This window comes from Clupea harengus, chromosome 16 (assembly GCF_900700415.2).
Source record: "Clupea harengus chromosome 16, Ch_v2.0.2, whole genome shotgun sequence".
NCBI classification, from domain to species: domain Eukaryota; kingdom Metazoa; phylum Chordata; class Actinopteri; order Clupeiformes; family Clupeidae; genus Clupea; species Clupea harengus.
The window spans coordinates 19295204-19315638 of record NC_045167.1 but is presented as its reverse complement, the minus strand read 5'-3'; the positions used below and the strand labels follow the sequence as shown (position 1 = coordinate 19315638).

General features: G+C 46.6%; 1 protein-coding gene across 3 annotated transcripts in view; it reads right to left on the bottom strand.

Moving 5' to 3' along the window:
- The window catches only part of cnot4b (CCR4-NOT transcription complex, subunit 4b), a 36854-nt gene that overhangs the window by 12348 nt on the left and 4071 nt on the right, over nucleotides 1-20435 (bottom strand). For 2 of the 3 annotated variants that reach the window (XM_012841380.3, XM_012841382.3), the window contains exons 2-11: nucleotides 13975-14281; nucleotides 11954-12151; nucleotides 6408-6494; nucleotides 6048-6149; nucleotides 5766-5891; nucleotides 5526-5650; nucleotides 3754-3957; nucleotides 2880-2937; nucleotides 2188-2446; nucleotides 319-1071 (exon numbers count right to left, since the gene is read on the bottom strand). In XM_012841380.3, coding sequence (XP_012696834.2) covers nucleotides 319-1071; nucleotides 2188-2446; nucleotides 2880-2937; nucleotides 3754-3957; nucleotides 5526-5650; nucleotides 5766-5891; nucleotides 6048-6149; nucleotides 6408-6494; nucleotides 11954-12151; nucleotides 13975-14148 — 2086 coding nt within the window. In that variant the 5' untranslated portion in view covers nucleotides 14149-14281. The remainder of the gene's footprint in view (nucleotides 1-318; nucleotides 1072-2187; nucleotides 2447-2879; nucleotides 2938-3753; nucleotides 3958-5525; nucleotides 5651-5765; nucleotides 5892-6047; nucleotides 6150-6407; nucleotides 6495-11953; nucleotides 12152-13974; nucleotides 14282-20435) is intronic. The other variant, XM_012841381.3, reaches the window with a different exon arrangement.

Below are 20435 nucleotides of genomic sequence, written 5' to 3'. Positions count from 1 at the left end.
AGTCTACTCTGCCACCTGGTGGACACTTGTATACTCCATGTGATTCCACACAAAGCTTAGTGCTGTTATGGTTCTAAAATTGGACCAATGGAGAGTTCATTTGCAAGGCCAGTAATAAAATGAGCCTTTATTTTTGACCATATTAACTCTTCTAATGTTTTAAGGCTTTGGGTTCAAGAACTGAAGGCAGCTGACAAACCGCCATTGAACACTCAGCTCTTTCAACTCCCTGCGGATTTGTAATGCTCCACCCTTAAACAAAGAGGCCATGAAAAAGTGGACTCCAAGAGCAGACTCCATTTCCCACAATGCACTCACCTGAGATGGCGATGCCTCCCAGCCCTGTGCTGTGTTGCCGCTGCTGCGACGGCAAGCTCAAGTCCAAGAAGCCGCCGACCATGGAGGGAGGCACATTGGCAGAGGCAGCGGCAATGGAGGTGGCGGTGGTCGTGGCTGGACCGGCAGCGGCGTGATTGAAGTGCGTGGGGTTGTTGCGCATGGGAAAGGTCAACCAGGGCAGGCGGGAGGCAGTAGCAGCAGCAGGGCCCGAGCCCAGGTGTGAGGGAACGGTAGCAGTCTGACCGGGAAAGCTGAAGGAGCTGTAAACAGAGCGCTGCTGCTGCTGTTGTTGTTGTTGTTGTTGCTGTTGTTGTTGTTGCTGTTGTTGTTGTTGCTGTTGCTGGAGCAGCAGCTGGGAGTACCGTGGTGGGGACTGAGGGAGGGGCTGGTGGGGGGCACAATTCAGAAGGAAATGAGACGCACCAGAAGGCCCCACTTTAGAGGAGGACGAGGGGGAGGCAGGGGGCAGGGCGGGGGGCAGAGCGGAGGGCAGGCCAGGGTGGTAGTGGTGGTTGTGGTGGTGGTGATGGTGGTGAAAGGGGCTGTGGTGGAGCCCCAGACCCAACGGGGAGTCCTGCACAGAGAGCTCCTTCTCGATGAGGTCAGCCAAGGCCTTGCGCGTGATGTCGAACGGGTCGAAGCCCAACTCGTCATCCTGCTGCTGCTGCTGGGAGGACGAGCCGAAGCCGAACGCCGCCTGCCAGTCTGTGGAGGACGACACCGGGATGGTGTCTGCAGAGAGAGCGACAGAGAAGGAAAGGAGAGGAGAGAAAAGGAGAGATGAACAGAAAGAGTAAGAAAATATGGGCAAAAAGAACAAGAAGGGGGGGGGGGGGGTCAGAGAAAATATAATTAGGAGAACTCTCTCAGGAGAACATCTGGAGGTCAAAGCTGCTCAAAGTCATAACTGCTTTAAAGAGGGTTGTAACATTGCTGGTGTGAACAGACGCAATGTTTCGGTGTGGGCGATTGTGTGAGCTGCTGCAATTACATGAGGAGGAGGAGAGTACAAGGGCAATGTTTGTTGATCATGCCTTGGGTAAAGTATATTTGTGGAATAGAATAGGTTTTTCAAAAAGTGGCCCATCTATTATACTTCAACTGGATTCCAATGGATTGCGTGGAGATGCTGGATCACAAATCAGTATTTATGTCGCTAAGTTACCGTATGCATGTATTGCATTTCAGCTGTCTATTTTTACCACTGGGGGGTCAAGCCTATATCTAACTCTGTGCCCCGGGTCATATGAGGACAAAGTGCGTGGCAGTAATAGTAACGATATACGATGACAATTCCAGGGATTTAGAGGTGACGACACACTGGTACATTGGTGATTAGTGGTGGTGTTGTGCTTTGCCTTTCTTATTGAGAGGGTTAATGCACACACATAGATAGATAGGTAGATAGAAGTCAACTCTGGTTCTCAATTAAGTGTAGCAATTACTGGTGAATCCACACGTCGCCTCTCCTTCCTCTTACACCACTACGTGCCCCTGAATAGAGTTAATTTTGTATATATCAGTGCATTAATGCCCAGAATGAAAGCCCAGTTGCTGTGCCTCACAGACTGACCATAGTGAACACCGCTTCCTATATATAATAACCTATATGGCTGGGTTCAGATCTGGCCTGCACGCTGTCTGTCAATCTGTCTGTCTGTGGTGGCTTCCAACCCGTGTTGGAAATTCTCTTTTTTTGGAATAACCCCTTGAGATGTGCCATCTCGTTTTCAAGGGGGTCCACAACACCATCGGACAGTAAACATACATTACATGAACATAAAACAACATAAAAACAACAATAAGACAGGGGACACAAAAAGAACACACAACAACGATCAGCTTTACCTGAGGCAAAGAGGCTCTGTGGTTCGGGGGCGGTGGGCCATTCGCTGCCCCCGCTGTGCGGGGAGCTGGGGAAGCCGGGCAGGCTGCTGGGCACGGGGTTGGGGTGCCGGAAGTTGCTGTTGTCCGAGAAGAGCGACTGCGACTCTGTGGCCGCACCCTCGAAGGGCGAGCGAGCCGTCAGCCCGGCCACACTCATGGGTGCCACCAGGCTCGGCTTGCACAGACCAGGAGGGGGCGACGGCGAGTCACTGCAGGGCATCTAAAGAAATGAAGAAATAATACAGACATTAAATAGAGGATATAAATGATGGAATTATCCCTACAGCAGTAATTCCAAAACCTGTGCAAACAGTTCTACATAGTTATAAAACATGATTGTGGTCTAATGCACATGTATCAGGGGTTCAAATGATCCAAAACCTGTGATCAGGTTTCAAGACAATCTGTAGGCGCGAGCATGAAATTAAAACAACAAGAGGCTTCAAGTCTCGCCACTGAAAGCACATTCCATAGAGCATTACTGAACAAGTTAGAAATTCAGGAGCTAGAGTTGTCAAACCTGGTATACAGGTGAGCCGCAGGAACAATCTCAATCTGCTGTGATCAACTTTAGAGGTCATCCTCCTAGCTTTGAGAGTTTGTTAGCTGTGTTAGTCGTTAGCTGTGACCGCAGATTTCCATGTGATTGTTACCTGCTGTGTAGTTTCTCCGTTTCCTATGCTGATGGCTTCTGAAGATTTATCGGTGGGGCTGAAAGAGAGAGGGGGTGAGGCATAAGGTCAGTGGGAGAGTGACATTTTCTGTGAGGCAGGCGCTACGTTTTAGCAGGTGCTACAGTTTTTAGCCGATGCTGCAGCACGCGGCGGCCCCAAGCCAGGACAATGCTGTGCCTCTAACGAGCGTTTGACATTGGAAGGCACCGCGCAGAGCAAGAGGGAAAAAATACTGCTGCGCAGACTGGAATATATTTTTGCGGATCTATTCAATTTCATTTGCAGGGCACTACTTCTTTTTTTGTGTGAGTGTGTGTGGAGAGAATTGAAGTGTGAACTGCCACAGAGCACAGACTGGGAGGGAGTGATGAAGAAAAACAGCCTGTGCAAACCTGCGGACGATGCAGAACTTCTAAGACACACACACACACACACACACACACACACACACACACACACACACACACACACACACACACACACACACACACACACACACACACACACACACACACACACACACACACACACACCTCCACTTAGTTAAGTCCATCAGTTAAGACTGACTGTATTAAGTGTCCCTAGGTATTATGTATATAACGCTTAATAGGTACTCATGTTAGTCCATGTAGTCAGATGACCTTGAGGTGACAGTTTGGGATAGACTTAGGGTCAATAAGGTGTAAAATATAAGCACTTACACAATAACTACATAGGATTGTAGTAAATGTAATTAAAACAGCAGGTCAGCAGGACCTTAAAAAGGAGCGAGTGGATTTTACACAGAAGGCTTTTATTTCTGCTTGGCTGGAATGAGGGGGAGGGCCATAGATGGCGACGCCTGACTGGTTACCTGGCGGGGTCACAGTTCGAGGAGAAGGGCGAGAGGGCGGGGACGGAGCCCAGGCCCAGGTCCGAGTCCTGCCCATCGGGCGTCATGTGGTCGGAGTCTGAGCCGCCATCCAAGGGCGGGGATTTGCGGTGTTCTGTCAGCCCATTGGCTGTCTTCCCTGTCGGTTGTAACGATGGCCACGAGTCTTTGTTGTTACTGTTGGGCCTGTGGAGAGAGTAAGAGAGAGAGAGAAAGGGAGAGAAAGCGAGAAAGAGAGAGAGAGAGTGTAAGAGAGAGAGAAAGCGAGAGAGAGTGTAAGAGAGAGAGAGAACGCGAGAGAGAGAGAGAGTGTAAGAGAGAGAGAGAGAGAGAGAGAGAGAGAGAGAGAGAGAGAGAGAGAGAGAGAGAGAGAGAGAGAGAGAATCCACCAAAGTCAGCTTCACCCTTTCAGATCTTCAGGCAGGTCTAGGGAGACTTAGAAACTCTAGACTTAGAACAGAGCAGCAGCAGGCCTACACCTCATGGACAGCTCACCATTCGAGTCACGCACACACTGCCAGCATCCAGACACACTCACACACACACACACACAGACACACACACACTCACAAACTGCTACGGTAATACACAAATACTTATGTACTGCTGAGTCCACTAAATCTCCAGGTGTACGTTCAATACATCATATTGTCTTTGACCTGCTGTGGTTTTTCACTGCTCACAGGATTCTGTGTATAAAGCAATCTCATAGTTAAGGGAAGGCAGCCTTGTGACCTCAACTGTCTTAACATCTGCTGGATGAGGACAGTAATTCATTTAAAAAGATGCTCAGAATTCTAAAAGATATTCATACTTTGCAGAAAGGACATACAACCAGACATGCCACTGGTAACTGAAAAAAACAAACACAGTTTAAAAACAATGGCAGATAAATCTAAATACTGACTCTCTCTTCTGAGGGATAAAGAAACACGGCAGGCTATTCACTATCATGTGTTTCCTGGTAAGAAATAAAGATATATTCAAAGCTTGAAGCTGACTATTATGAGCTCACAAAAGGTGGTCCTCCGCAGCGCAGTAGTTTAGAGATGTTCGTGTTGTATCGTGAATATTCATGTTTGCCCTTTCAAGTGGAACGTTTTTGTAAAAACAGTATCAGGCTAACAGATAAACCATATCTTTCATAGGACTCACGATTATCAGCCTGCCATGATTTTAGGTCTTTCTTTGTCTTCTCCCATCTTATATCAAGCCAAGACAATGTAACCAGAATTTTAAGCTGTGGTTCATGAATTATATATAAAACGCCCCGCTAAACCATTATCTACTTAACCAACATTATAGTTACTTCCATATCAAGACCGCTTTGGAGGCTAATCCCATGAATTTTAATATGGAGAACTTCACTGAAGCACTGGCAATACAGTGCTCTAACCATTGCAAATGGTAAAGTCTATATTCAAAGTATAGACTCAAATGTAACTGAAAACAAATACTTTGGGTATACCAATAGCCAACGGCAAAATCTTCACCACTCCATCCACCAGAGCAATGGAGAATGAGTGGGTGGTAATGACCCAGAATGAAAGAAGGAGAGGCTAATTGCGTGCCTCGTGAATCTCACATAAACTGACAATCTATCAATCCAACGCAACCCAACCGGGAGCAACGGCAAAGACAAACAGGTTTATAAATTACACAGTTTGCACTAGTTTGCCTGAGTGCCGTGTTGTGTTGTGCTGTGCGGTGAGGTGAGGTGTGGTGATAGGCCAGGGAGCTGGCTGATGGGGTACCTCTGTGTGGAGCTGGACTTGCCCTTCGTCCTCTCGCTGCCTATGGTTGAGGTCTGCACGAAGTGAGGGTTCAGTTTGAAGAGATCCTGGAGGAGTTTCTGTTCGTATTCTTGATGCTTTCCCGCCTGAATGCACGCACACACACAGGCACACACACACACATACACACACGTTAATGCCCAAGTGAAAACAACAGCATTTCGTACAGATAGTGGAGAGGAATATGGAAACTGCTCTTACCTGCATCTCCTCCTTTGTGAAACTAGCCGCCTCGTCCCCCAACTCATGTAGATACATGCAGTCCGGTTTTGGACACTGCATGCTCTTCAGAAAATAACTGCAGTATTTTGTTGTACCTAAAGAAGCCTATTGGACGGAATAGGCCAGGTACAAAATCCATTTACTTTCCATGCGTTTACATGGTTGATGGAAAAACACCACTATATATGTTTCTCATACGAACAGTATGGTAAGGGTTCAATGCGAAGTGACCAAGTTGACATTTAAAGTTCCCTTACTGACCTTAAGAGTTCTGCCATCAACTACCACATTGTTGACGCTTTGTATAGCTTTAAGGGCATCTTCTGAGCGTATATAAGTGACGTATGCACTGGCACTGGGACCCTGCAGAAAGAAAAAATAAATAAATAAATAAAATAAAACACTTCATTTGAAATACAAATAGCAACTACAATCAACCACAGCAACTAACTGCAAATGCAGAACTGGCAACCATGACAAAACATGCTGTATAAATGGAAACATACCATGGCCCTAATGGTCATTTACACACATATACACATCATAAATATCATATATGTCAAATTTAACAACCCATTAGCACCAAGAAAGCAACAAATGAGGGTGCCGTCAGTCCTTCACCTGTGAGCCTGCGTATGATGTGCTGTTGTTGATGACCACTTTGTGAATCTTCCCAAACTTCCCAAAATACTCTGGCCTCTTTAAAACCTGCAGGGGGAGAACAGAGGAAGGAGGTCAATGCACACTTCCAAGTGCACACTTCCAAGGCTCCCAAGGGAGGATGTAATAGTATACAATATCCGACACTCACACTACAGCCCAACATCACTGATTACAGACCACATCGAACAGAACATTTCATTCATCGTCGACAGTGTTCTAACCTCACCTACATAAATGTACCTTAACTTAAACATTGTTCTGACCCCGCCTTCATAAGTGTACCTTAACTTAAACAGTGTAAGGTTAATTCAGTTCTTTCAAGTCAAGCCACCGTTCAATACTTTAGTCAAACTCCATCTCAGGCGACATGAGTGGCTGGCAGACACAAATAGCTCCAGAAGGAGGAGGCAGCGCAGGAGACCTGATTTTCCTGTCATTTAGGGGACAGCGAGCGGTTGATTAGCCGGTAAATATGCAAATGATGGCAATTTAAGAGCTGAGGAGGGAGGCTAATTTGGTGGGCTGAGGGAATTTTGGGGGGAAGGGAGGGGGGGGTCAATGGGGTCTCACTTCTCCTGGCTCACTCGAAAAGTCTTTGCAGGGGGTCAATCAGAGGAGAGGAAGAAACAAGCGAGACTCTGATCCAGGAGTAAACACAAATACAGGATTCAACAAAATAGTCTCGGAGTTGCAGACTATTTAGACGGCCAAACTGAAATACAACAGAAGGGCTGGTATGTATTTTTCAAAGCGTTTATAGACCCATAATGCATACATAATATAGATTAAACACAAAGCATTGACAGGATACAACAATACATAACATACACACAATAAACCTTTCAATCCACTGAAGCTTAACTACATGAATAACAGATTTGCTTTGATGCCTGAATATGCTTTTTTTTTTCCAGAGCAGCGAATAGCTGTAACCATATGAAAAACAAGATCAGTACAAAACAGCAACACAGGAACTAGGCCATGGAGAGAGAGATTAGTTTTCAGGGAATGAATGGATGGATGTATGCACTGACAGGACAGCCTGAAAAACAGGCCTGTGGAGAGAAGAGGGGTGGGCAGAGAAGAGGACTCTGTGTGTGTGTGTGTGTGTGTGTGTGTGTGTGTGTGTGTGTTTGTCTCCCTCCCTCCCTCTCTGTATGTGTGTGTGTGTGCTTGCTTGTCTACCTCTCTCTCTGTATGCATGTGTGTGTGTGTGTGTATCATTTCCAGGTGGAAGTTGTTTACAGCAGGACCCTGGTCGGTAGCATTTCAAATGAGATGCATCATTAGCATTTAGACAACATGTTTGTTTACTGTTCTTAGCTCAACATGATTCCACTTGACACAGGCCGATGACATCACAGTTAGACCAACTCCAACCACCCATTAGACAGGGGAGGAGAAATCTGAGAATGTGAAATGTGATGTGTGTGTATCTGGACTTCAAATGAGTGTGTATGTGCAAGACTCAACATTAACGGTTGACCGGTTAACCTCCATTTCATTACCCCTATGGCCACCGCATTTTCATGACATTCATATCCAAACATTGTCTTAGACAAAATGCACTGCATTTCGCGGCTAATATTAGAAGGCTACTGTAAAAACTTAGACTATACCCGTTATATTCCTGACACTGATCTCAACTTGTCAAAACCGAAACTTGTGTATGTTGTGTTGTTGGTGACAATGTTGTTCAAATGTTTTTCTCCAAAAGGCACCAAGTAACAAATTTAGATACTTTACTTTACTCTGCCTAGCAGTGAGCACTCATCTCAGTAGCCAGGCACAGGTAGCAGCAGCGATCATTGTTGGCTGACTGCAGTGGCATGTGTTCATCTGGAGTGATTGCACTAGCATGTTGCAACGTTACTGAAGGCTTTGCCCTTTTCAGATTGTTAATGCTACTTGGTGGAGCAAATTGTGACTTCCTAACCAATCGATTGTACTCTGAACTGAATGTGTTTAAATTAAAGGTTTTCGGCATTTCATCTGGTGATTTGTTTGCCAAACTTACTTGATAAGCCTAAATAGTTCAACAACCACACATTTCTTATCATAAAAAATGTGCTGTGTTTATTTTACTTTCACAAATACAAATATATGATAATAAATAAACAAACAAATCTAAACTAACACATTTCAAATTCCAAGATGCCAAGCTTGGCAACCTGTTTTTAAAGTGTGTGTGTGTCAGTAAATGTGGTGTGAGTGTGCTGTGGTGTGAGTGTGCTCTGGTGTGTGTGTGAGTGTGCTCTGGTGTGTGTGTGAGTGTGTGTGTGTGAGTGTCGCTCTCTGACTGTCTCATTCAGAGGAGCACAGGCAGGCTTTTGAGATTCTGGTCACTGGCGGGGCTGTGACCAGACTGCGGACGGTTTCTTTGTGGCCTTTGTTTGACCACAGCACTTGCTGCTTCTTTTTTCCCCTCTGTTGCTGCCTCCTCCTCCTCTTTCCACTCAGAGAGGGAGAGAGAGAAAGAGAGAGAGAGAGAGAGAGAGGAAGAGAGAAAGAGAGAGAGTGAGAGAGGAAGAGAGAAAGAGAGAGAGAATGAGAGAGAGAGAGAGAGAGAGAGAGAGAGAGAGAGAGAGAGAGAGAGAGAGAGGAAACAGGAGAAAGGGGGAGACTGAAAACTAGAAAATCAAGAGAGGACTATGAAACTCTAAAAGGAGGCAGGGGGACAGAAAAACTATTCGATCTGAGAAGTAAAAAATTTTTTTTTTAAAAATAAAAAAAAAACTCATTCCAAATCTCTTGTGAGCTGCTGCAGCTCAAATGGGTGAGTCAGGTGCCATCAAGGGCATAGGTTCAAACCCAGGACACATCCTGATGATGAAGATGATGATGATGATGGTGTATGTCTGCATGTGCAGGCAATTTTCGCTGGATAATGTCTGATGTAAACCTCAGAAAGAGGTCTTTGCAGAAGCACACTGGAGGCGCAGACAGGGTTAAGCTGTGGACGGAGGCAAAGCCTCTTGGCGTGGCGGCCACTGGTCGCTCTTTCCAGCTCTGGGCTTTAGAATCCAACCCCAAGGCTTTGTGCTGCTGGACTGTGGTCTCTTCCGCCCTGGCCCCGTCCTACACGAGGCCTGACGTGAGGCTGTTTATGTGGGAGCACGTGGCAATCCCACATTGGCACCCTTTCCAAAAGGCTGGCAATAAAGACCAGCCTCCCCCCCTACACACACACACACACACACACACACACACACACACACACACACACACACACACACACACACACACACACACACACACACACACACACACACACACACACACACACACACACACACACACACACACACACACACACACCTGATTTGTTTAGACACCAGGGTCATTCTGAATGGTCACTGGGTCAGTTGCCAGAAATGCTCAGTAATACAGGCCGTCAGCAATGGTCAGGCCGATCATGTTGCCATTCAAGTGCCAAACCAGTAAGCATGAAAACCACACTGGCAAGTCCCCAGGCCTTCCTATTTCACTGGATATTGGCGCCAGTATATTTTGGATCATGTGGAACCCAAGCGCACACCGTGTGCCTCACACAGCTAAGCAGCTCCCAGTAAGGCCTGGTTCTGGCAAACCACAAATATAATGAAGTTGGCTGCTTGGGAGCTGCTCACAAAAACAAAAAGATGCAATCGTGACCGTCGTGAAACACTGTCCTGTGGTCTCGTCTTGTATTTAACACGCTGTTAGTGTAGACAGGGCAGCCGGTCGTGTTGACATCGGTATGTTCAAACGTCTGCCTTCAGTCAACAAAGGGCTCACAACAAAGACCTCTGGTCATTCGCCTCTGCAGCTCCCTTGTCCAAAATTCAGGTTATTACTGCTAATTAGGACATGGCAGGTTGTAAATATTTTGGCAAAAGGCACTCTCATTTAAATCCTGAGCACTTTCAAAAGAGGGTCCTGGGCGTGCCAAGGGACAGCCTGCTGGTTTGTGTCAATGTGAAACCATGCTGGCACTAGACTCCTAACACCAGACATCAGTGATGTAGAACACAACGACCGAAGGAGGAAAAAGAGCTTTTCAAATATACTATGCTAGCAAGCGAGGATGTGAGTGTGTGTGTGTGTGTGTGTGTAACAGGGTTGAAAATTAGCACCTGTCAAATGACAGTGAATTCTGTGAAGTGGCAGATGAATTTGATCAACCTACCAGTCACAGTGACGGGTAAACAAAGAGGGCTTTTAATAAACATAATTGATGCCATTGAATCGTTCTGTGAAAATAAAAACTCAACTCAGTCGTCAGGCAGCCTCACTAAATAGTGTTGTTACTTATTAGCTGTCAGGTAAAAGTTAGCTGCGTCTCCTCCTGCATCTCAGCCAATCAGAGCAAGGTTCGGGCCACTGACCTCCAATTGTTTTGTTTCTGCTTTCGATTTGTTTTGATATATTATTGTGATTTAATTGTACAGCACTTTGGTCAACGTGAGTTGTTTTTAAATGTGCTTTATAAATAAATTTGACTTGACTTCCTTATCAGTCAATCGTTCATTCATTTCACAAAGTTGAGTAGCCTAATCTGACGAACTATTTTAACAACCATGCAGCGTTACATTGCGGGTGTCAAGAGAGCAGTAGATTTCAGTACGCCTATGCAGGAGGAGACAACTCAAGTTACCGAACCAAAAGTTAAAAGGCAATTTTTAATGAAAAAGTTACGTGACTGGCTAGTTATCGATGAAAGTAGGCTAGTCAGTCAATGTTTTGCTCCCATCGTCTGCAACAGGCTTGGGCCCAGCAGCAAGACAAATAAACGCTTTATTGTGGGGAACCAAACATTTTTAATTAGAGGCTGTCAAGGACCACAGAGCCTTCAAATGCCACAAGGAAGTGATCTGCATCGGCTCCAGAGAAAATGGAATCTCTTTCCGATTCGGATGAGGAGGAGGGAGAGAGACGGGGTGTGTGTGTGTGTGTGTGTGTGTGTGTGTGTGTGTGTGTGTGTGTGTGTGTGTGTGTGTGTGTGATGTGAGAGAGAGAACTGAAAATGGATAACCGTAAGCGAATAAATATCAATGAGTGACTGGTAGAATTTAGAATTCAGAAATTAGACACCACCACCTGTTGTTTGTCTCCAAAAAGTCAATAAGCCATTATAACTACTATTAAACAAAAATTCCCTCTAGAAATTTGTTTTGTTGGGATAAACACATGGCTTTCCACAAAACTGAAGCACTGCACGTGTCCAGGGGGAGTGGGGTCCTATTATATGACTGTAGATACATACAACATACATCACAGGATCTACATATGTGAAAGCGTTTCATGCCTTCAGTCATCGTTTGTGTGTCTTTGTGTGTGCATATCTGCAATAGTGTGTGTGTGTGTGTGTGTGTGTGTGTGTGTGTCCGTCGACAAAGTGTGAGAGAGTGTAGGAGGCTGGGGAGGGAGGCTGTATGCTATATCTGCACGTACGTACGTACGTACGTATGCATGTATGGATGCATACGTATTTGTCTGTGTCTGTATGAGCGGGCCTCTCTCACCTCAGGGTCCGCAAGCCTTTGCGACAGCCCCACCACGAAGAGCAGGTTGCGCTGCACGACGCGCACGCTGGCCAAGTGCTTGCGGTTCTCCGTGATCTTCTGTTTGCGCTCGTTCTGCTTCTGCTTCTTCTCGTTCTTTATCTGCTGCAGCTCCTCCTGGGACAGGGGCTTGTACACCGCCGGGTCTTCTGGGTAAGGCTGTGAGACCGGGAAAAAAAAAAAAAAAGTGAGACACAAAGAGAGATACATAGAAAAAGAGAAGCTTTGAAATCAAGTGACGCCAACGAAAGAGACAGAGAGCAAAAGATAAGTTTTGCCCCTTAAGCTAACAGGCAATATGCTGTGCCACATGTGACACAGCCCAACAATATCTGAAGTGTAGACTAGTCTAATATCTGATCTTTACAAATTGAGATACACATCCCCGAAAAACTGGTTGAACAGCAGTGCATGTGATACCTTGAACTGCTCCTCTGGTTCATATTTATGTGAATATCAGCATATTTGATGAGATGATGATGATGATGATACCATAACTGTTTCTTCTCTAATAAACCACTGCTGTTTTGAGATCTATGGGTGATCAGCATGAAGCAGCATTTCAACATATCGCTCACAGAAACCAGCGTCAACCACACACACAAAATATCATTCATAAATTATATTCATATATATTCATAATAAATGGCGCCACCGGTAGCGATGCTCACTTAAAAGCAAAACTCTGCCTGTGTGGACTACCCCAGGTGTGGAGAAACTGAGGGAGGAGTTGTTCCACGACTGATCCAATACCGCTTTTCTCTGAAGTTCAGACGCTGCTGACAATATTGACTGTTCTGAGAACAACAGGGGAGGGGACATTTTCTCAATCGTTCTCCCACTTAGGCGTACAACATTTCCAGTAAGCCCTCTCTGACAAGATGAAAATGAATGCTGGGTAGCGAAAGCGACTCTGAAGCAGACGCCTCTGATGGAAATCAAAGGCATGCACCGGAGCTCCGCTGGGCTCCACCGCACACAGCTCTTCTGCACTGCGGAGCGTCTCTCAAAGACGCATCTGAGGGGAATTTAAGACTTCATACAGTTAAGGTGAACCGCTCTTTTATAACCTCAAAGAGACAGTTGATTTCTTGCATCTCTGTACGGATTATTATCAGAGGACAGACACTGACAATCAGCTAGCCTAGTATTAGAAGCTGTTCAACTGGTAGCCTAACTGACAATCAGCTAGTCTAGTACTGGAAGCTGTTTAACCTCTTCAACATGACCCTGCAGGCATGACATTACAACCAGATGGGGACTGAGGACTGTGCGGTAGAACAGCGCAACATTAAAACTAAAGAGAGGACTGTCGTCAGCCTCAGCATCATCCGATCCTCTCCATCCTCAACATCAGCACCATCCTGCAAGCACCATGTCCTGCCTTCATCTCTCCATCCCTACCCGAGCAGGGAAGCAGTAATCGAAAGTCCACCTAGCTCTTTCCGGCGGCCATGCTTCCCCCAGCGGAGGGTTCTACTCAGTGTTCTCTCCATCATCATACATTGCTGGAGATGTACATTTAAGGACACATAGTTCCTGTTTGAGACTAGTCTCGTACACACATAGCCCAAATAAAAGATAATCCTTGGTTGGCACTCAGCTGTGTTCCTGCAGCTCCACAGGTAGGCCAGATGCAAACACCAAGGTCATGGGGTACCACACCCTCAGAACACACATCCTGATGGAAATGTGTGTCTCTACAGTACTGTATCGTAACAGTGTCAATTATAGGACGGCGTGTGTTATCGGCAAACGTTCGCGTTGTGATGTTAGTCCATTATTAAACTGAGCATATCGATTGTTGATCCATTATTAAACTTAGCATTTTAATTGTTTAACAGAATGGCCGATGTTTGACACTGTCCGATAACTGACATAGCTACGCTAGGTCGCTTATGTAAAAATGTCTGCTAAATTAATAAATAATAGTCCAACAGGTGGACACACACACAAACACACACACACACACACACACACACCTTTCTGCAGGCGGGGCAGAGGCCGTTCTCGTCTGTGCGGATGCGGTGCCAGCAGAAGCGGCAGATCTGGTAGCCGCAGGTGCAGGGGAAGAAGTTGACGTCGTCAATCTCCAGAGGCTCCATGCACAGGGGGCACTCCGTGAGGTCATCCTTCAGCTCGGGGCTGCGGGACATCCTACCGCGGGGGAGAAGCGGCGGAGAGGAGAGCGTGAGGAGGAGGAGAGAGAGGCAGGGAGGTGGGGGAGGGACAACGGCACCGATGCGGTCCTTCGTTCTTACGGCGGGTGTGGGGGCCTGTACACGAGGGCTGGAGAGAGGAAGAGGAAGAGGAAGAGATAGTGGTCCATTAACTTCATGCTCCAACAACAATGAGCGGTAATACAACCGCAGAGGTGCAGATAGAAAACTATAGCCACTATTGACCACAGTATTTTTCAACCATCTTTCCTTATGCTGTAAGACAGACCGTAGGCTTCATTTTGAACTCATGTCTTGTTATTTCCATGTGTGTGTGTGTGTGACGATGTCATTGCCTAGCGGCGTGTGTATACATGTGTAAGAGTGCGAGAGAGAGATCAGTGGAGAAATAGGGAGGTGGAGAGAGAGATAGGAGGTGTTATCGACCCGTCGTCTGACATGACAGCTAGCCCTGGCAGGTAAGCACCGTGAGAATAATAAGCCCTCATAGGAGGACTAGCAGAGGCCATCTTAGAGCCTCCCTGCTTATTGCTCACTCCATCATGTGGTCAGGCCAAAGGCAACGACAAAGACTTTCAGGCTACCGAGACATGCACACCAGGCATCTGTCCCCCTTCCACACACACACACACAGCCACACAGCCACAGCCACGGCCACGGCCACACACACACACACAATCTTGGAGCCGAGTAGGTTTGTCTCTCTACCAAAAACTAAACATCAAGATTTATTGCAAAGTTTCCACTGCTTTTCCACAAGAAATCACTGGTGAAATTAGTGTGCGCGTCATCTGGGTTTGTGCTACTTTAGTGACAGGCAGTATGCTTCTAGCACGCTAAATTGTTTTGGAACCAAAGCACTGGAAAGCTACAAGGAGCTACTAGCACCAGTGCTGACACTGAACGTTTCTTTGCCATACCATCCCCATCACAGAGGTTAAACAAATAACCTACGTGAATTTGTAAGTGCATGTTTTATCACTTTATAAATCACAGAGCTTCCGAGATGTGACGCTCTAGAAACTGGGACAGACTTCGCCCGTCGCACCTGATTTGAAAACGAGCAAGTCAGAGCTGCCAATGCTTTTCTCCCCTTCTCCCTTTTATAAGCACATTCATGCACCACTGAAATAACACAGATGAATCAGTCACCAGTCAATCAGTTGGTTCTGTGCCGCCATCTTGGCTCTGCTCACATTTGGCTCATCGGGGCAGGCAGCTCAAGCCCATCACTTCCGCCAAGTCGGAAACAAGTCAGAGCAAACACACCAGACAACTGATAATCTCCAATGATTTCATCAAATGCCTCGAGGAACGTTCCGGACGCAGAGAGCGGGGCTTCACCCCCTCCCTGAGGTTTGGGGTCTCATGAACTAGGTGCACCGCCAGTCCACAGATCACCGACAAAAAAAATTCTTTCAGCGTACAATCAAGACTGGGTCGCTAGTCTACATAATTTCACCACATAAAAGACGGGTGACTGATATACCTTTAGCGGATAGCGTAGGCTTGTAGTGGCCAGACCTCCGACCCCTGGAGTCTCGCTGTTATTCGCTCGTCAGTGACCAAAACACATCCACATCCGCTTCAAGGTACACAAATAACCCTGAACTTCCTGCAGTCTGAGCAGAGAGATATGTGTGTGTGTGCGTGTGTGTGTGTCTGTACTTTTGTGTGTGTGTGTCTGCACTTTTGTGTGTGTGTGTCTGCACTTTTGTGTACATGTGTGTGTGCCCTTTTGTGTACATGTGTGTGTTTGGACAGGAGCAGGCTGTGCTCCGCGGCCAGGCCTTGCAAACAATGGCTCAGGCAAATAGGCCCGCTGCTGCCGGCTTTCTGATCAACAAGCAAAGACAAAGAGAGGGGGGGGGGTTGAGTCATCCTGCTCCAGCCTCCCTCGCCACCAGTGTGCAGGCAATGTGTGACTGACCCCAAATCAGTCGCGCCTCCACACGGTTCTATATACCCAGACAGAGAGTTTTGTTGAGGGCACAGAGTTCGTTGATGTTCAAGCAAAACCTTTCAGGACCTGGTTGGGCTGGCTGTAAAAGGGTCTTCTTTTACTTGGGTGCGAGCTGCACTCCTGGGGATTGCACACTGCCTACAGATGCGTGTGTGTGTGTGTGTGTGTGTGTGTGTGTGTGTGTGTGTGTTCATCTCTGCACACATACAGACAGTTTGAGGGTGCAAAGCAGAGGAGTGGAAGACTGTGCTCAGAACTCTCAGAAGTCCAAATAAACATAGCAGGAGAGACTCCACTTAAGCAAGGAGAGAAGGAGAAGGAGAGAGAGACAGAGAGACAGAAAGAAAGAGAGAGAGGGGGAAGAGGGCAAGGAGGGCTGAAAGTAGCTGAAAGGGGGTGAGAGAAAGCAGAGTGCCAGATAAATCTAAATAAGTGACGTTCAAAGAAAAAGGGAGCTAAAGAGTGTGACGTGAAAAGAGAGGGGAGATGGGCAAGGGTAGAAAGAGGACAGAGACATACAGTAGAGGAGAGTTGGGTAAGGGGTAGGGGAATCGGAGGAAGGAGGGAGGTGTGTGCGTGTGGGGCATAGACTATCCTGCTATAAATATCCAGCGCTGGTCAGTGGTGATGGGGGTGGAGCTAGCGTGTGAGATCTCTCTTTAAAAGGGGAAGTGGAAACGTCAAGCAGGGGGCCAACCCCTCAACTACACACCCCTCACGCCCCCACCCCACCCCCCAGCCGCGCTCCTCTCTCCTGCTCTACATGTACGGTCATCTCCTCTGCCTCGGCCTCTGCCTCGGTCTCTCCTGCGGCACCGGTGCCCAGAGCAGCAGCCCACGAGCACAAGCAGCGTAGCCTCCATCACCCAGATCGAATTAGTAACAGGGCAGGGGCAACTAACCAGAGGCCAGGTCTTTTTTTAGGTCCGTAACAATCACACGCCTGGATATTAGTGGATCAGTGAGGGGGGGCACCCTCTGCCGTCACGCACCCTACCACCACCACTGCCAACTATCACACTCCCTTTGCAAGGGGGAAGAGGGAGAAGAGAGGATGACGATGAGGTGAAAGTCTGGTAGATATGGGAAGACAAACAATATAGCTTGTGATTGCCCCTGACTGAGAAACACATACAGGAGAAAGACACGTCTTAATTACAAACAAGTGACAAAGCAAAGAAATACAATCCCTGTTTTGTCAGCAACCTGTCCTGAGTGTCTTACCATGAGGACTGCTCCATTAGCTATGAGAACCTGCTCTTAGCAGGGCAGTGCTGTAGCTAGTAGGCCTTAAGACATACAACAGACCCCCAGGCAGACCTAGCTTGTTTATGTGTTGGGGGCAGTTGGGGCAGTTGTGCCAGGAGCAGAATTCTAGCACAATGTAGAGAAGGGGCAATAGAAGGCCCACTGTCTGAACTTTGAGCGTACGTGCGAGAGGCAAGTTTGCAATGTAGACAGGCGGCCACACAGACCCCATACCAGCAGTCCAGTCCCCACTGTACGGATGACCTCGCAGGGCCACCAGTCAGGAAGTGGGCTGAACTCTCCTGCTCTAGCTGAACAAATGAGGAAACAGGAGAACCACGACGAGGTTTTGGTATGAATGAAAAGGACAGACTAAAAAAACATTAATCTCAAAAACAGTAACAAAGAACAATGGCAGTTTGGAGAGCAGACATTGACGACAATGACGTTACAAAGCATTCCTCACAAGCGCTTGTTTAGGTCATACAACAACTCTGCCAAGACAGTTTGAAAGGCCCCAGAAGACGCAGTGCCCGTCCACGCCAATGCTTCTCTTAACTTCCCTCTGACTTTTTTTTTGTTATGTATTGTAAGTCACTTTGGACAAAGGGCTCTGCTTTATACTATAACTATATATATACTATAACTGATGGAAATTGATATTGCCATTAATTTATAGACTTACATTGCATTGCAAGCATGTTCTCCTGTGTGTGTGTATGTGTGTGTGTGCCATGTGCATTGATACACCTTTGTTTAAAGCCCTAGCAGACATCCCCTCCCCCTGCCCCAGGTGAAGGAATACACATCTATTGTCCACCATTTTGGCTTTGTGTGCGTGTTCCGGAACCTTCCGTAAGAAGATCACCTCCCCTTCCCAATCTTGACCTGTAAGAACATCCCCAATGTTGACCCTTGACCCCACTGTAAACTCCCATTATTGACTTGTATATATATACTGTAACACTGTGAGGCTCTTTAGTCTTTTGCCTGCCTCTACTCGATGTGGAATTGACTCCCTGCAGGAGCACCTTGAAATACACCTCCAGAAACCTTTGATTCGCCTCGTGGTCCTTTGTCTAGAAGAGTGTCGGCCTAAGAAACCCCGTCACTATACTATTGAAATCAGTGTAAATCTCGTTCACTCACTGAACAAGAGAAATAAAATGTTACCCATATAGCAATTCATAAAAAAGGAAGCTCACATATTGATTGCAGTGATGTTTGAGGTACATATACTGTATGCTTTTGCATACATAAAATGACCCTCTGCCCCGGCACCTTATCGGTTCTGCCCATAAATAAAACTACTGGAACACTGCACAACACCTGGAGGTTCACTAGATAGGGAGTCTGCGACACAGATAACAGACATGTTGTTTGAACACTTTTGGGCTCAGAGCACATCAAGGAGTATCTTTCATCTCTGTTTATATTTCAGGGAAACTTCCCTTAATGTATAAACTGAGAGATTAGCCATAGAGGACAGACACACACACACACACACACACACACACACACACACACACACACACACACACACACACACACACACACACACACACACACACACACACACACACACACACACACACACACACACACACACACACAGGAGAAGCAGACCTGGGGTAACACAAGGACACAGCTTTATAGTTTAGCATAACCGAGGATGGCAAGTGGGCATGCAGAGGTGCCAACACTCAGGGTGCACTTGGCAGCGGTTTCCTACATGGCAGTTACACATTAGGCTAACGCTGGGTGCTGAGAGCAGGTCACCTGGTGGAGGCAAACAGAGTCCCTGAAAAGGGCTACTGTCCTGAAGCCGGGGGTCAGCAAATAAGAGACCTGTGTTTGTCATGCCCACAAGGGCCAGTTTCCATGACAAGGCTAACGAGCTTTCCCACACACTTCCTTTGCAGGGGGAGAGTGTTATGTAAAACTACACTATGTGTACTTAAGGAAAACACACACACACACACACACACACACACACACCTCCACAACAATAATGCTGCTGATCACAAATGTTCAAGGTGGCGCATATAGTGTTTGTGAATAAACAATGGCTATCAAACAACATCAGTCTAGCGATGACATGTCAATGACATGCAATACTGCAGTGTTCTTTTACCAGAAGTGAACCATGAGGTTCCCTGCAAAATGACCTCACTCATGTACATGTGAATCTGAATGTATGCTACAGCCATTATCTTGTGAATGATTGACCAGGTGGGCTGTTGCGTGTGTGTTTGTCCAAACCGATGACCAATCAGCAGCGAGTCAGGCCTTCTCCTAGATTGTCATAAAGGACAACACACACACACACACACACACACACACACACACCTCACCCTCGCACTCCACCCCCCCTAGACATACACACACTCTATGGAAAACAAAGTCAGCAAGCACAGGAGTGACCTCAAAAACAAGACTTCCCTCACTGTAACACATGCATGGCCTATTTAGCCGACTGCCTGCATTTTACATTGGGAAAAATCAATTCCCGTGCCTTAAAGAGCTAAGACAGCACAGAAGCAAAGGGACCTTATCGTTCGTACCTTAAAGTGAACCAAAACACGAGGTACACACACAAAACATTGGTCTAGGATTGAGTTTCACTAAGGTGTTCACGGTCAGTGAATACAATAGCTGCAATGATGTTGACGATGCTCGATCAGCCTTATTATGTATGACTTATGCATATTTACAGTATGCATCAAGTTGCCACTTTCTGAGGTATGCTTTTATAGGCAACTTGATTTGGTATCATCTTCAAAATGAATTTTGATGGTATATGGGTCATGTGAAGGACAGATAAACACACTGCGGTTTCGGGTTGGGCCACCCCGTGAAAATGTAAGACAAGCTTTCACCGCAAGCTTTCATCACCAACTATATCGTCGAAAGACACCAGTTTAGCATGCTAGCAAGCTTTCATCAATGCCAGATGTACTGTTGTTGGTGTTTGCCAGGTTTTTGCATGCCTTTTATGAAGTCAGCTCGCTAGTTTTAGACCAAAACTACCCTAATTGTAATGTAAAGAAAT